This window comes from Rhinatrema bivittatum, chromosome 2 (genome assembly GCF_901001135.1).
Source record: "Rhinatrema bivittatum chromosome 2, aRhiBiv1.1, whole genome shotgun sequence".
In the NCBI taxonomy this organism is placed as follows: domain Eukaryota; kingdom Metazoa; phylum Chordata; class Amphibia; order Gymnophiona; family Rhinatrematidae; genus Rhinatrema; species Rhinatrema bivittatum.
The window spans coordinates 816,495,463-816,513,467 of record NC_042616.1 but is presented as its reverse complement, the minus strand read 5'-3'; the positions used below and the strand labels follow the sequence as shown (position 1 = coordinate 816,513,467).

Sequence of the window (18,005 nt, the reverse complement as noted above, 5' to 3'; positions counted from 1 at the left end):
CTGACGGCAATCATTACGCAGCTGGGTATTAAGAGGCCTCAGAAAATTAAACATTCAAGAAATCTCCTAAGTACAAGCTTTCCAGTTAATTATAAGCCCTTGCATTCCTTTCTATGGGAAAACAAACAGCAAACCAAGCCTAACCAGATGTGCTTACTCCCACACCCACCCCAGCAAAGGAGATCAGCCTGCAGAAATGAGATGGCAGGAACGGGGCAGACCTCTGGATGCAGGCCTAGCTGTGAGCCAAGAGAGAGAGAGAGAGAGAGCTCTTACTTACCTGTAACTGGTGTTCTCCAAAGACCACGCAAGACAGGCGTCACGTGGCTTTGTCTCATGCCGGCTTTAAAAGATTCTGCGTTGGTCAGGTTTTCAGCGCCTGCTAACACAAGCCACAAAATTGTAGGGTTCAGACTTGGCTTTATTCAGAATGGCAGCACACGGTTATAATAATATCCTGGCTTACAGATAGCAGATTTCAACATAAACGTAGTGCCTATATTTCCATAACAACTTTCAGTTGTGAGTCGCTATATACAAGTTCAGCATGCAGTGCTCCCATCAGGTTCATTCCAGGGCCAAATCTCCAGGGAGTTAGTCCAAACAGACAGACAGACAACGCACTTACGTACTGAGCATCAGTGGATTTCCCCTTAGGGTTCTTCTGCACCAATCGAAGGCCCTCGAATTGCTGGGAGCAAGGGATTGATCCCAATGGTTCCCTTTCCCAGTAATCCTTCCACAATGTCACTCATGAAAATGTTGGAAAGAACCAATCCAAGGACCGATCCCTACAGAACACCCCTAGCTCTTGTAGTGGGTGATTCAGTCATTAGGAAAGTAGATAGCAGGGTGGCTGGTGGATGTGAGGCTCCACTGCCTGAGGAGAAGGTGGAAGACCTCGACAGTGCTGGAGAGGAGCTGGCTTTTGTGGTATATGTGGGGACCAGGAGAGAGGTTCTGAAGGCTAAATTTAGGATCTTAGGTAGGAGACTGAAACCAGTCCCATTGCGTTCTCAGAAATGCTCCCCCGTTCCACATACAGGACCCCAGAGGCAAGCTGAGCACCAGAGTGGAACCAAGTTGTTGGCGCTATCTTTTACAAAGGAAGTAGAGCAGCTTTTAAACAAGTGTATGGGGAAAAGCTGGCAGTCGCTCATCAGCACATGATTTGGAGGGATGTATTGTCAAAGAATACTGGCAAACCAACCACATCGTTCATCAAAATGCGTTATGGCATGAGAAAAACACCGTAGCGCATGGCACAAATGCAAATTTATGGGGGGGTTGGATCAGGGAGGAGTTTTGGGCAGGAATTAGTTAAATTAGGGGCAATATTTTAATGCCAGAAATAACTACACCTTTTTCCCTGGTGTTAAGCTGTGTGATATGCCTGAAATGGCCATAACACAAGTCAATAAATTTTTGGAATTGTATTTTGCCCATTTCTGGGCTTGGGGAGGAGAGAGGAGAGGAGTGGAGTGGACTAGAGTAGAGTAGAGAAGAGAGAGCCTCTAGGAAGGCCTTACTGTGTGTACCTATTTAAATCTCTATAGGAGGGTCACCTAATAAGTCAAGGTGAGGTGTTGGTGGTGGTTTAGGGGCCAGTTTCTCATGTAGAGCGAGTCGTATGAACAGCACAGTACACCTCGGTGAAGATTTGGCATCATTTGGAGTGAGGAAAGTTTCACAAAGATGAAATTTTGTACTATGTTATCTCACCCTATCTTGATGGTACTCTGTTATAGAGTCCATCAAGCTAGGGTGAGAGAACATAGTAGAACATATCTCTATAGGCCCTCCTATAGAGATATAAATACTTCCCTACTATGAGGCCCTTGTAAATCGTCTTTCTCTCTCGCCTCCCCCCCCCCCCCCCATAGCAGCACAGGATGTGAAAAATAAGGATTATCGCATGGCATGGTAACTAAAAAATTTCCATAAACACGCCCCTTTTCCTTATCGCAGGCATGATCAATGTGTTATTAACACTTTTTGATGAATGATGGGGCAAGTAAGTTAGAACTAGTGAAGAAAATGGTCCGATTAGAACAAAAACGGTGAATGTATTTGATCCTCAGCCAATCTGAATAAGCACTAAAAAGGTTCGAACTAGGAAAAAAATGCCAGTGACCTTTGTTGAAGGTATAGTTAAGCTCTGAAAAGAAAGGAACTAGGAAAAAGTGAAAACAGCACGTGTTACCAAATGGCTGCTACATTTGTACATTGGAAGAACTACCGAAAAAGCTTTATTCACTTTCACCCAATATATTCCCTGGTTTCAGATCGATTCCCTATGAAGTGCGATACGATAAAGCAAATGCATAGTCCTGTGCCAAAACGTTTTGTAGATTATTTTTTGTATATTCCACTTTTTGGCACTTCAGGAGGAGAAGTCCATTAACGGCTACTAATCAAGTTTACTTAGGGAATAGCCACTGTTATTAATTGCATCAGTAGCTTGGGATCTACTTAGTTTTTGAGTACTTGCCAGGTTCTTGTGGCCTGGATTGGCCTCTGTTGGAAACAGGATGCTGGGCTTGATGGACCCTTGGTCTGACCCAGCATGGCAATTTCTTATGTTTTTATGTTCTTACAGCAAAGCAGATTACATTAAGGTACTATAGGTGTTTCCCTGTCCCCAGAGGACTTAAAACCTAAGTTTTACCTGAGGGAACGGAGGGTAAAGAGACTTGCCCAAGGTCACAAGGAATGACAGCGGGATTTAAACGCTGGATTTCCTGGGTCGTACCCCGCTGCTCTAACCACTGGGCTACTCCTCTGCAGGTGACTCTCACGCCAGTGAAAAGTTAGTGTAATTTGCATTGGTTGAAAAATGTATCAATGTAAGAATTTTCCATGAATTGTTTACTGCATGGAAAATATTTTCCCAATAAAAATCAGTCCCCAATTAATGTCTTAAGCATTGCAAGCGAGGCGACAGAAACTTTTTCTGCCAAGTTCGTTGCACCAAGATCCTACACCAGTGATGGCTAACCTATGACACGCGTGTCAGAGGTGACACGCCGAGACGTGTTTGCTGACACGCGCAGCATTTCATGGACTATCGGGATTTTTTTTTTTTTGGCTGTGCCGAGCCTTTTTTTTTTTTTTAGTGGCTGCGCCGACCCTTTAAAATTAATTTGGTATCCCCCCCCCCATGCCCCCGGGTGCAGAGAGGCTCATGCGGCGCAACGACAGGCAGATAGGGATCGCATTTAAACGCGCTGATGCCCCTCCTCCTTCCTGCCCGTGCGGCCCAGAAGTAAACGTTGCCGGAGCCGCGTGGGCAGGAAGGAGAGAAGCATCAGCGCGTGCAGAAGAGGAGCAGCACTTGTGCTTATGGGCCGCCGCCGCGAATCCCACCCAAGTCGCAGCGGCCTGAGAAGAGGAAGAAGCCCGGTAGCAGGGCCGCCGCGGCCCGAGAAGATCAGGGCCGCTGCAGAGCCCATCCTGTGGCGACCCGCGAAGAGGAGGCCCAGAGGTGAGAGAGAGGCTGAGGGTCTGTAGAGGGTGTGTGTGCGTGTATGAGACGAGTTGAGAGATTGTGTTTGAGAGTGAATGTTTGCAGAGACAGCATGTGCTTGAGCAAGACAGCATATGGGAGTGAGAGAGAGCCTGTGTGTGTGAGAGTCAGACAGCATGTGCCAGTGAGAGACTGTGTGTGTGTGTGTGTGTGTGTGTGTGTGTGTGAGAGAGAGAGAGAAATGCATGTGAGAATGAGAACCTGACTGTGTGTTTGAGGGAAGAAGATGGAGAGAAAAGAAACAGAAAAAAAGACTATAAAAGGAATTGGCAAAAAAAAATAAGAAAGGGAAGGTGGAAAAAATAAGAAAGGGAAGGTGGAAAAAAAAAAGCCTGTGACCAATCAATTAGAAAACTAAGATCAGACAGCAAAGGTTAAAAAATATATATATATTTTTAGTGATTGGCACATGTAATCTTTGGGAATGTGCAAGAATAGTAACATCCCCAATAGTCATGTGGCAGCAGTGACAGTAGCAGCAGAGGAATGAGAGAGGCTCCGAGGTTGCTGGCAAAAGAGAGGGGGGTCTGCCTTTAGTGTGTGCATGTGTATGAATGGGGCTCTGCCTGGGGGTGTATGTGTGTGAATGCATGGGTGCCTGCCTGGGGGTCTGTGTGTGTGTGAATGCATGGGTGCCTGCCTGGGGGTCTGTGTGTGTGTGAATGCATAGGTGCCTGCCTGGGGGTCTGTGTGTGTGTGAATGCATAGGTGCTGCCTGGGGGTCTGTGTGTGTGACAATGAATTGGTGCCTGCCTGGAGGATGGAGTGGGAGTGGTGTGAAAATGAATGGGAGCCTTCCTGGGTGTGTGTGTTTGTGTGTATGTGAGGGAGCCAGTGAGTGTGAGAGCATGAGTGTGTATGAGAAAATCCAGGGGAGTAAGAGTTTGTGTGGGAGGGGGGGTGGAGGGGGAGAGAGTGTTGTAATTGAAGATTTAGCTGACGAAATTCAGCAACAAAAAAGTCACTAAGCAGGCAAGGTAAAGAATTATTTGTTTTTGCTTTATTAATAAATACAGTACATATATTAAAATTATAACTGTTATTAATTAGAGCTACAAATATCACAATTATGGATTTTTCTAGAAGTGACACACCACCCGAGTTATGCTCGGTTTTTTTATGAATTTTGACACACTGAGCTCAAAAGGTTGGCCATCACTGTCCTACACGCTGCCAGCTCATTAATATACAACCATTAAAAAAAAAAAAAAAAAAAAGTTACGCACGAATGAAACTTTGAATACAAAAGATAAAAGACGCGTCACTAGATGGCGCAGTAGCTCTGTTTAGTGGGGCCGTGCTTTCAATGGATTTAACCTTCAGCCTAAGAGATTAAAAATTCAGGGGCCGGTGCCATAAAATGCGCCCGGCCTAGCACACAGGTTAACGGGTGGTTGGACACACGTTTTGGAAGTGCTAGACTAACCCCCGATGCAAGAAAGGGGGGATCCGTGCGTCCAAAACGTGCGTCCAAGCAAAGATGTGGCTAATAGCGCTCATCACATGTAAATTCCATGCAGCTGAGGCTATTAGCTATCACCCCCCCCCCAGTGCAAAAAATCACAGTGCACACAGGGGTAGATCTTTAAAAAATACGCGCGCGCGAACAAAAGTAAGCCAGATTTTAAAAGATACGCGCGTTGCCGCGCGTATCTTTTAAAATCCGGGGTCGGCGCGCGCAAGGCTGCGCAAAATCGGCAGCCTGCAGGCGCCGAGCCGCGCAGCCTGCCTCCGTTCCCTCTGAGGCCGCTCTGAAATCGGAGTGGCCTCGGAGGGAACTTTCCTTCCGCATCTCCCCACCTTCCCCTCCCTTCCCCTACCTAACCCACCCCCCAGCCCTACCTAAATCCCCCCCCCTACCTTTGTTGTACAAGTTACGCCTGCTTGAAGCAGGCGTAACTTGTGCGCGCCGCCTCGTCAGCCCCCGGCACAGGCTGCAGTGCCGGGGGACTCGGGACCGCCCTCCCGGCCCACCCCCGAAGCCTTGCCACGCCCCCGGACCCGCCTCAGACCGCCCCTGACCCCCCCCGGGCACGCCCCCTCCCGCCCCTTTTACGAAGCCCCGGGACTTACGCTAGACCCCTCATGATTTTAAAGACCTCTATCATATCCCCCCTCAGTCGTCTCTTCTCCAAGCTGAAAAGTCCTAACCTCTTTAGTCTTTCCTCATAGGGAAGCTGTTCCATTCCCCTTATCATTTTGGTAGCCCTTCTCTGTACCTTCTCCATCGTAATTATATCTTTTTTGAGATGCGGCGACCAGAATTGTACACAGTATTCAAGGTGCGGTCTCACCATGGAGCGATACAGAGGCATTATGACATTTTCCGTTTTATTCACCATTCCCTTCCTAATAATTCCTTACATTCTGTTTGCTTTTTTGACTGCTGCAGCACACTGAACCGACGATTTCAATGTGTTATCCACTATGATGCCTAGATCTCTTTCTTGGGTTGTAGCACCTAATATGGGACCCAACATTGTGTAATTATAGCATGGGTTATTTTTCCCTATATACATCACCTTGCACTTATCCACATTAAATTTCATCTGCCATTTAGATGCCCAATTTTCCAGTCTCACAAGGTCTTCCTGCAATTTATCACAATCTGCTTGTGATTTAACTACTCTGAACAATCTTGTATCATCTTCAAATTTGATTATCTCACTCGTCGTATTTCATTCCAGATCATTTATAAATATATTGAAACGTAAGGGTCCCAAATCAGATCCCTGAGACACTCTGCTGCCCACTCCCTTCCACTGAGAAAATTGCCCATTTAATCCTACTCTCTGTTTCCTGTCTTTTAGCCAGTTTGCAATCCACGAAAGGACATCGCCACCTATCCCATGATTTTTTACTTTTCCTAGAAGCCTCTCATGAGGAACTTTGTCAAACGCCTTCTGAAAATCCAAGTACACTATTTATTTATTTATCTATTTATTTATTTATTTATTTGAGTTTTTTCTATACCGGCATTCGCGAAGGGAATCGCATCATGCCGGTTTACATATAACAAGGAATGAACAACAATAAAGTGATAAAAAACATTAACAAGTGCTAAAAGAAGGGAGAATTGCAGTTACAATAAAACAGGGACATATTACAACTTGGAACAGAAGAAAAGGAGATAGTAATTTAACAGTGAAGAATAACTGGGAAAGCCTGCCAGTTTAAGAGGGATTGTACAATTGATGGGATTGTTAAAACTGTTGATTATCCTGAAGGGTGTTCTGAGTTAATTATATTGATTTTGGGTTTGATTGTTGTCTGGAAAGGCTTTCATAAATAACCAGGTCTTTAGTCTTTTTCTAAAAGTTGGAAGGCAGGGTTCCTGTCTCAGGTCTGGTGGGATGGAATTCCACAATGTAGGTCCTGCTGTATAGAATGCCCTGTCTCTAAGAGTCGTGTGGTGAAAGCTTTTAGCAGGGGGAACCTGTAGTGAATCTCTGTAGGACTCTCGGATTGGTCTGGCGGAGGTATGTTTTTTAAATGGGATTTGGAGGTTAAGCGGAGAGAGTTGATGAAAAGCTTTGTAAATGGTGGTAATAGACTTATATAAGATTCTGTAATGAACTGGCAGCCAATGCAAGTCTTTGAGAATCGGAGTTATGTGTTCTCTTCTTCTTGTGTTTGTCAATATTCTTGCCGCAGTGTTCTGAACCATCTGAAGGGGTTTAGTGTGAGAAGCTGGTAGACCCAAAGAATGGAATTGCAATAATCTAATTTAGAAAAGATTATTGATTGCAAGACTGTCCTGTAGTCGTGGGAGTGGAAAAGTGGTTTAATTCTTTTTAAGACATGCAGTTTATGAAAGCAGTCTTTAGTAGTTTGATTAACAAAAGATTTTAGATTTAGCCGATTATCAATGATGGCTCCTAAGTCTCTGACTTGTGATGTTTGAAAGCCGGTTGGTGGATTTGAGGCGAGGTTACTGTTTTCAGGCGAAATTATGAGAAGTTCGGTTTTAGAAGTATTCAATATATATATATATATATATATATATATATATATATATATATATATATATATATATATATATCTACCGGTTCACCCTTATCCACATGTTATTAACTCCTTCAAAAAAGTGAAGCAGATTTGTGAGGCAAGACTTGCCCTGGGTAAAGCCATGCTGACTTTGTTCCATTAAACCATGTCTTTCTATATGTTCTGTGATTTTGATGTTTACAACACTTTCCACTATTTTTCCTGGCACTGAAGTCAGGCTAACTGATCTGTAGTTTCCCGGATCACCCCTGGAGCCCTTTTTAAATATTGGGGTTACATTTGCTATCCTCCAGTCTTCAGGTGCAATGGATGATTTTAATGATAGGTTACACATTTTTACGAATAGGTCTGAAATTTCATTTTTTAGTTCCTTCAGAACGGCTGAGGGGGGATATGATAGAGGTCTTTAAGATCATGAGAGGTCTTGAACGAGTAGATGTGACTCGGTTATTTACACTTTCAAATAATAGAAGGACTAGGGGGCATTCCATGAAGTTAGCAAGTAACACATTTAAGACTAATCGGAGAAAATTCTTTTTCACTCAACGCACAATAAAGCTCTGGAATTTGTTGCCAGAGGATGTGGTTAGTGCAGTTAGTGTAGCTGGGTTCAAAAAAGGTTTGGATAAGTTCTTGGAGGAGAAGTCCATTAATGGCTATTAATCAATTATACTTAGGGAATAGCCACTGCTATTAATTGCATCAGTAGCATGGGTTCTTCTTAGTGTTTGGGTAATTGCCAGGTTCTTGTGGCCTGGTTTTTGGCCTCTGTTGGAAACAGGATGCTGGGCTTGATGGACCCTTGGTCTGTCCCAGCATGGCAATTTCTTATGTTCTTATGTTCTGGGGTGTATACCATCCGGTCCAGGTGATTTACTACTCTTCAGTTTGTCAATCAGGTCTACCACATCTTCTAGGTTCACCGTGATTTGATTCAGTCCATCTGAATCACTACCCATGAAAACCTTCTCCAGTACAGGTACCTCCCCAACATCCTCTTCAGTAAACACCAAAGCAAAGAAATCATTTAATCTTTCCGTGATGGCCTTATCTTCTCTAAGTGCCCCTTTAACTCCTCGATCATCTAATGGTCCAACTGACTCCCTCACAGGCTTTCTGCTTCGGATATATTTTAAAAAGTTTTTACTGTGAGTTTTTGCCTCTACGGCCAACTTCTTTTCAAATTCTCTCTTAGCCTGTCTTATCAATGTCTTACATTTAACTTGCCAACGTTTATGCATTATCCTATTTTCTTCTGTTGGATCCTTCTTCCAGTTTTTGAATGAAGATCTTTTGGCTAGGGAAAGGTTAGGGGGAGGGGTGGGAAGGTCAGGGCAGGTAGAAGGGAAGTTCCCTCACAGGCCGCTCCGATTTCAGAGCGGCCTGGGAGGGAACGGGGGAAGGCAGTGCAGCTCAGCGCAAGCAAGGTGCACAATTGTACACCCCCTTGCGCGCGCCGACCCAGGATTTTATAACATGCGCGCACGCGCTCCTTTTAAAATCTACCCCAAAATGTATTGTAAAGGTAGATGCAATGCTGAAAAACACGGCATGCCTCAAGTAGTATAAACGATGGGATACAGGACTCAGAGGGCTTGCGGTGCAAAAATAGAAACAGATTGTACAGAGGCCCTGTTTCTATTTTTGTGATCCCTCTGAATCCTGTATCCTATCGTTTATACTACTTGAGGCATGCCGTGTTTTTCAGCATTGCATCTACCCTTACAATATATTTTGTGTTGTTATGAACCTGTCCCTTCCGACGCAGCCGGATTGGCGAAACATGGTCCATGTCGAGGGACCAGCAAACTATTTGATTCTGAACTGCATTGGAATTTTATAATAAAATTGGTTTGAATATTATTTTTGCCTGAATTTGTACCTTGGGACCCTCCCCTCTATCATCACTACACTCTTGCTTTGGGATACTTAGGCAATGACCATAAGTGAGGTGATTTCCACCTCGCAGTGTGCCGCACATGTCAGGTAAGCCACCAGGCTGCCCACGTATCCTCTAGTTGATACATGCCATTGGTTAACTGAGAATTCAAGATGGTAATTCCTCAAGCTTTTATTTTGTCACACTTTGTGATTTAACATGGATCAATTTGATTAAGAAGTTCATGAATTGTGTGGTGCCCACAAGCAATGATTACATTTTCTTGATTAGTTGTGACATTCAGCTGTTGGTCGCTCTCAGAGACTGTGTAACTGACTTCTGGATAGGCATCTTCCACTATCCACCTAAGGAAAGAAACAAAAGAGAGACCTTGAAACAGGCTCACATGTGTGACCTGAAATATGCGCCAGATCGATGCTTCCTCTTCCACCTATTTGTAGTCTAACTCTTATTTCATTTTGAGATGCAAAATTTTTCATTGACAAAATATAAAAGATTTATCTGGTTGAAATTAAAATTCAACATCAGAATAAAGCTTCCTCTAAGAAATTGAAAGTTGGCAAATCACCGGGATTGGATGGCTTTGGCCCAGAATTGTACAAAATATGTTTCAATTAGCTCAAGAGAAGGGCCACTTAGAGTTGGGATATAGTTTAACATCCATAATTCTTATCCCTAAATCTTGTAAAGATCTGGTGTTTCCAAAGTCATATAGGCAGATATCGTTACTCAATCAAATTGTTAAAATATTGGCCGCTGTTCTAGCCAATAAAGTAAATTAGGTAATCCAAGCAATAATCTTATCTGTATTTATCAAGAGGCGTCATTCCTTGGCGAATATTTTGAAGGACATATTAGCGGTGCAGGGGAAAAACTTAGTTAACAATAAAGGGATGTTAGTAAGCCTGGATTCTGAGAAGATGTTTGATAGAGTAAAGTGACAATATTTGTGGTGGGTATTGGAAAAATGTGAGTTTGGAAAAAAAAATTTTTAAATTGGATTAAACTATTGTATGAAACACCTCTAGCATGGATTAGAGACAATGGAGCATTGTCTATTGGATTCCAATTGTTTAGAGGCACCAGACCAGGTTGCTTCTTACCGCCACTACTATACGTCAACTCAATTGAAGAATATGCCTAGTTTTGAGGGGGCTTTATATAGAAACATAGAAACATAGAAATGATGGCAGAAGAAGACCAAACGGCCCATCCAGTCTGCCCAGCAAGCTTCACACACTTTTTTCTCTCATACTTATCTGTTTCTCTTAGCTCTTGGTTCTATTTCCCTTCCACCCCCACCATTAATGTAGAAAGCAGTGATGGAGCTGCATCCAAGTGAAATATCTAGCTTGATAAGTTAGGGGTAGTAGGGGTAGTAACCGCCGCAATAAGCAAGCTACACCCATGCTTATTTGTTTTACCCAGCCTATGTTATACAGCCCTTATTGGTTGTTTTTCTTCTCCCCTGCTGTTGAAGCAGGGAGCTATGCTGGATATGCTTGAAGTATCAGTTTATTCTTCTCCCATGCTGTTGAAGCAGAGAGCCATGCTGGATATGCATCGAAAGTGAAGTATCAGGCACATTTGGTTTGGGGTAGTAACCGCCGTAACAAGCCAGCTACTCCCCGCTTTGTGAGTGCGAACCCTTTTTTCTTCTCCCCTGCCGTTGAAGCAGAGAGCTCTGCTGGATGTGTGTAGTATCAGTTTTTTCTTCTCCCCTGCCGTTGAAGCAGAGAACTATGCTGTATATGCATAGAAATTGAAGTAACAGGCTTATTTGATTTGGGGTAGTAACCGCTGTAACAAGCCAGCTACTCCCCCCTTTGTGAGTACAGATCCTTTATTCCACATTTCCTCTTGCTGTTGAAGCTAGAACGATGTTGGAGTCACAGTAAGCATGTGTACATTTATTGAATAAGGGTATTGTCTCCAGGCAGTAGCCATCATTCTGGCGAGTCACACATTCTTCATTGGCGGCCTCTTGACTTTATGGATCCACAGTGTTTATCCCACGCCCCTTTGAAGTCCTTCACAGTTCTGGTCTTCACCACATCCTCCGGAAGGGCATTCCAAGCATCCACCACCCTCTCCGTGAAGAAATACTTCCTAACATTGGTTCTGAATCTTCCTCCCTGGAGCTTCAAATCGTGACTCCTGGTTCTCCTGATTTTTTTCCTACGGAAAAGGTTTGTCGTTGTCTTTGGATCATTAAAACCTTTCAAGTATCTGAAAGTCTGTATCATATCGCCTCTGCTCCTCCTTTCCTCCAGGGTGTACATATTTAGATTCTTCAATCTCTCCTCGTACGTCATCCGATGAAGATCCTCCACCTTCCTGGTCGCCCTTCTCTGTACCGCTTCCATCTTGTCTTTGTCTTTTTGTAGATACGGTCTCCAGAACTGAACACAGTACTCCAGGTGAGGCCTCACCAAGGACCTGTACAAGGGAATAATCACTTCCCTTTTCTTACTCGATATTCCTCTCTCTATGCAGCCCAGCATTCTTCTGGCTTTTGCTATAGCCTTGTCGCATTGTTTCGCAGACTTCATATCATTAGACACTATCACTCCAAGGTCCCTCTCCTGCTCCGTGCACATCAGCCTTTCCCCCCCCCCCCCCCCCCATCGAATACAGTTCATTCGGGTTTCCACTCCCCATATGCATGACTTTGCACTTCTTGGCATTGACTCTCAGCTGCCATATCTTCGACCACTCTTCCAGTTTCCTTAGATCCCGTCTCATTCTCTCCACTCCTTCCGGCGTGTCCACTCTGTTGCAGATCTTAGTGTCATCCGCGAAAAGACAAACCTTGCCTTCTATCCTGTCCGCAATGTCGCTCACAAAGATATTGAACAGGACCGGTCCCAACACCGATCCTTGCGGTACACCACTTAAAACCGCTCTCTCTTCAGAGAAGGTTCCATTTACCATCACACATTGTCTTCTGTCCGTCAACCAATTTGCAATCCAGGTCACCACCTCGGCACTCACTCCCAAGCTTCTCGTTTTATTCACCAGTCTCCTGTGCGGAACCGTGTCAAAAGCTTTGCTGAAATCCAAGTATAAGATATCGAGCGCTCTTCCTCGATCCAATTCCTTGGTTACCCAGTCAAAAAAGTCAATCAGATTTGTCTGACAGGATCTTCCCCTGGTGAATCCATGTTGCCTCTGGTCCATCAATTCTCCGGACTGTAGATAGTTCACTATTCTCTCTTTCAGCAGTGACTCCATTACTTTTCCCACCACCGAAGTGAGGCTGTAGTTGCCAGCCTCCTCCCTGTTCCCACTCTTGTGAAGCGGGACCACCACCACTCTTCTCCAATCACTCGGCACCACTCCCGTTTCTAGGGATCTATTGAACAGGTCACACAGTGGAGCTGCCAGAACATCTCTGAGCTCCCTCACTATCCTTGGATGAATCCCATCAGGCCCCATGGCTTTGTCCACTTTCAGGTTCTTTAGCTCTTCCCACACATTTTCTACTGTAAAAGGATTTTCATCTATTCCACTTCCCACCAGTTTTTTGTTGTGTAGAGATGGTCCTTCTCCAGGGTCTTCTTTATATTGGCAGAAGAGTGTCAAATTAAGCATGTTCACAAATGGATATGCTGCTATTTATTGTAAATCCAAACGAAAGTCTAAGACATATAACAATAGCATCAGAAAAGTTTTGCATTTCCTCGGGTCTAAAAATAAATTATAGTAAATCAGAAGCCTTTCCGATAGACATATCCATAAAAGAGAAATGGGATTCTTTTTTTGACACTGAAATGGAATACAGGTGCAATGAAATATCTGGGTATCAGAGTGGCCCCCCTCTGAGAGAGAGCATAATATTCTGGCTGCATTGTAAGTAAATAAATGGATCGTCCATTAATTCTGATGGGTAGGGGCACAGTAATTACAATGGTGGCGATGCTAAAATTGCTACATAACTTAGAGATGCTACCAAGGTGGATAAGAAATAAAGAAATTCATAAATTTAGATCATTAATCACATTGTTTATTTGGGACAAAATACGATTTAATATGCTGACTAGGGAGAGAAATAGGGGAGGATTAGCACTTCCTGATATAGGAGCATATAAAGTTGCCACAAGGTTGTTTTCGTTTCAGTTGCAATTTGATTCAGACAAGTTATTAATGGAAATGGCTAAATCTTATAATCCAGTAAACTCGTTACACTTTGCCAGACATCAGTTACAAACGACGTCAGTGAGAGCTTCGGAGACGCTTGAAAAGCGCATCAACATCAGGCGCCGCGCGACGAAGGGGGTGCGACAAAGGGGTTCTCCCCTTTGTGCACCCCTTCGTGCAATCCTTAGTGCCTTATCTAATATTTACTTAACTTATGCTTTTTCTCCTTTTCTTTTTTAACTAACCCTTTTTGCATTTCTTTACCTTTTTAGACTCGTTAATAAGTTAAATTATAAATGTTCATTGTATCAGACAACGGAAGTATATTTCCTGCTCCTACAGTTTTATGTAAACCGGTTTGATTTACATTTTATGTAAGAATATCGGTATATAAAAAAAATCTAAATAAATAAATAAATAAATAAATGAATGAATGAATGAATGAATGAATAAATATAATTCATGGGGTTTTCTGTTTCCAGCATTTAAGAAGGTATGGGGATGGTGGAGACGTGTACAGCATGATAGGCTGGGGGTTTCTCCTTTCTTGTTTCTGGTGGGTAATCTTGAATTTCTGGGGGGGGGGGGGGGGGAGGGTTAATAACATCTTTCACGTCTGGAAGGATGAGGGGCTTTATGGTTTGGGGCAATTTGTTCACTCAGACAGTTGCAGGAAGACTCGAATATCCTCGGTAGAGCCTATTCACATATTTACAGGCTCATAATTACTGCCTTTCTTGCAGAAGGGGATCTGTCGGCCATTACTCTTACTGAGGATGATGAAAGGTTTACGGAAATGAGACCAAAATTTAACAAAATGCGCATTTGGATGAACCATAACGAGAAATATCAAGGGAGTCAGCAGTTACGTAAACTAGCGGTGCTGTGCGGGGGAAGGATCCAGGTCCTTGTTCTTGATGTGCCAAATGGAAAAAGCCTTTTACGGCAATGCATAGAGATTTACAGCTGGCAAACGTAAGAGAGAAGTATTTTAAGGTTTTCACACAGGGTTTATTTAACAAGGAAAAAAAGAGGTGTACAAAGCAGCTCTGGGATAACGATTTATGTTTAAAATGTGAAAACAAAGAAGAAATTTGTGTCATATGTTCACTGAATGTCATAAATTACAAGCTTAATGGAAACGAATACACTATCTATTAGATAAAGCGATTGATTGGACTGGCAGTATGACATATTTGAATAATTTTAGTGGAGATTTATGGCTCCCAGCAGGCGGAGTGAAATTCATGAGGGTTGCACTTACGCTAGCAGAGAAGGTCATTTTGTTATGCTGGAATACCGATGAATTACCCCAGTTTTTAGTATGGAAAGCCGAAATGCAGACCTATGTAGCGATGTGAACTTTAAGACAGAAAGACCTTCAAGGTCTTAGGTCTCTAAGGTCACACAGAGAATATTTTAAGCTGTGGAAACGTCGGGGAACCGCGTTGTAACTGGAGCCATATCGAAATTGTATTTCGGTAATTAATACAGGCAGGGTAGGATGTGAACGCTGGTGAGAATGGCGCGATTTTTTATGGAATGGAGGGGGAGAAAGGTTGTGGGGTTCATAAGACAAAGTGTGAGCCTCATATCAATTATTTAAAAAATTGCAATTTTAGCCATTGGATTTATATCTATGATTGTACAATTATTGAAGGCTTTATTTTTATTATGTGTTGTATAATTACTCACAGTAATAAGCATTTAATAAAAAAAAAAAAGAATAAACCTCCATCTAGGGTAAACTTTAAAAGGAGCATGCGTGCACCCATAAACGGGCATATTGGACAAGCGAACAAAAATAAGTTTAATTTTATATCGTGCTTGCAAGTGCACGCACATCATTTAAAATATCCCTACCACACGTATGTGAGAGAGAAACTGTTACTCTATATATCTCCCACTTTCAACTCAGGGTGGGTTGGGAGGGGGACCTGTGTTACAAGGGTCTACAGACCCTTCTGCCCTAAGCAGACCAATGTAACACTGCCTCCCTCCCCAAAACCCACCCTGAGTTGAAAGTGCCTTCTTACAGTGGGATATATTAAAGTGTCAGATTAAGAACATAAGAAAATGCCATGCTGGGTCAGACCAAGGGTCCATCAAGCCCAGCATCCTGTTTCCAACAGAGGCCAATCCAGGCCATAAGAACCTGGCAATTACCCAAACACCAAGAAGGTCCCATGCTACTGATGCCAGTAATAGCAGAGGCCATTCCATAACTCAACTTGATTAATAGCAGTTAATGGACTTCTCCTCCAAGAACTTATCCAAACCTTTTTTGAACCGAGCTACACTAACTGCACTAACCACATCCTCTGGCAACAAATTCCAGAGCTTAATTGTGCGTTGAGTGAAAAAGAATTTTCTCTGATTAGTCTTAAATGTGCTACTTGCTAACTTCATGGAATGCCCCTAGTCCTTCTATTATCCGAAAGTGTAAATAATCAAGTCACATCTATTCGTTCAAGACCTCTCATGATCTTAAAGACCTCTATCATATCCCCCCTCGGCCGTCTCTTCTCCAAGCTGAACAGCCCTAACCTCTTCAGCCTTTCCTCATAGGGGAGTTGTTCCATCCCCTTTATCATTTTGGTTGCCCTTCTCTGTACCTTCTCCATCGCAACTATATCTTTTTTAAGATGCGGTGACCAGAATTGTACACAGTATTCAAGGTGCGATCTCACCATGGAGCGATACAGAGACAATTTGACATTTTCCGTTTTAGTAACCATTCCCTTCCTAATAATTCCTCACATTCTGTTTGCTTTTTTGACTGCTGCAGCACACTGAGCCGACGATTTTAAAGTATTATCCACTATGATGCCTAGATCTTTTTCCTGGGTGGTAGCTCCTAATATGGAACCTAACATCGTGTAACTACAGCAAGGGTTATTTTTCCCTATGTGCAACACCTTGCACTTGTCCACATTAAATTTCATCTGCCATTTGGATGCCCAATCTTCCAGTCTTGCAAGGTCCTCCTGTAATGTATCACAATCTGCTTGTGATTTAACTACTCTGAACAATTTTGTGTCATCTGCAAATTTGATTATCTCACTCGTCGTATTTCTTTCCAGATCATTTATAAATATATTGAACAGTAAGGGTCCCAATACAGATCCCTGAGGCACTCCACTGTCCACTCCCTTCCACTGAGAAAATTGCCCATTCAATCCTACTCTCTGTTTCCTGTCTTTTAGCCAGTTTGCAATCCACGAAAGGACATCGCCACCTATCCCATGACTTTTTACTTTTCCTAGAAGCCTCTCATGAGGAACTTTGTCAAACGCCTTCTGAAAATCCAAGTATACTATATCTACCAGTTCACCTTTATCCACATGTTTATTAACTCCTTCAAAAAAGTGAAGCAGATTTGTGAGGCAAGGCTTGCCCTGGGTAAAGCCATGCTGACTTTGTTCCATTAAACCATGTCTTTCTATATGTTCTGTGATTTTGATCTTGAGAATAGTTTCCACTATTTTCCCCGACACCGTGTATCTCTAACACAGGGACTCTCTCTCTCGCTCTCCCCCCACCTACCTCCTTATTCTTGATGCACATATTTCCTGGCTTCACCTTGGGCTCATTCATCTCCCATCAGGCTAAAGCGTCAGGGAATGTGTTGGGTTCTATTATTAATATTCCCTTAGACGAGGCTTCAGTTCCAGATTCGCTTAAACATCCTCTGCTTAAGACCCTCCTAAAGAAGCCATCTTTAAATGCTGAGAAAGACGGTGTGTAAGCTTGAAGTGGAAATGAATAATTACAGGTCCGGCTCAAATCTTTCTTTTCTCTTTAAATTGATGCGGCGCTCTTGGCTCAGCTTCTTGGCTTTCTGTCCAAGTACAACGGGTCTTGATTCCGGCCAGTCCTGTCTCCATGAAGGTTATAGCGTGGAAACCACACTGCTAACCCTGGTGGATGACCTGAAGCTGAATCTAGATGAGGGTAAATTATCTCTTGGTCTTGCTGGACCTCAGCGCCGCCTTTCACAGTGGTTGACTACAAGATCCTACTAGCTAGGGTCTTGGAGATCGGTCTTGATCGCAGTCTGGAAGGGGGAAGTCCTCTTCAGCTGGCCATCTAGACTGGGAGGTTGTGCCGAGGGTGATTCTTTCTCCTACACACTGGCTAAAAGTTCGGAAAGCTTTGCCCTGGGTATGTAGTCAAAATTTGAAATTTGTGTTGGGGGATGTCTGATCCAGGGATACGTGATTGATGCAAAATGAAAAAAATGCAGCATTTCTATATTTTTAAGGCAAACACTGGAGTGGTGGGGGGGGGGGGAATGGGGAGAGTGCTGAGATTGGGGGGAGAAAGTGTGCCTACTGCTGCTAATCCACGTCAGTCTGAGGGGCAGGGGATCGTCGCCGTCTCCCTTCCTCTCCCAGTTTCCCCACCCGGAGGAGCAGGGATCAGTTGTGG

The 18,005-nt window shown here is 43.5% G+C and overlaps 1 protein-coding gene across 1 annotated transcript in view; it reads right to left on the bottom strand.

The window, feature by feature from the left end:
• The window catches only part of LOC115083415, a 154,178-nt gene that overhangs the window by 55,303 nt on the left and 80,870 nt on the right, over nucleotides 1-18,005 (bottom strand). The window contains exon 7 of the mRNA XM_029587221.1: nucleotides 9,691-9,778. Within this exon, the coding sequence (XP_029443081.1) occupies nucleotides 9,691-9,778 (88 nt within the window). The remainder of the gene's footprint in view (nucleotides 1-9,690; nucleotides 9,779-18,005) is intronic.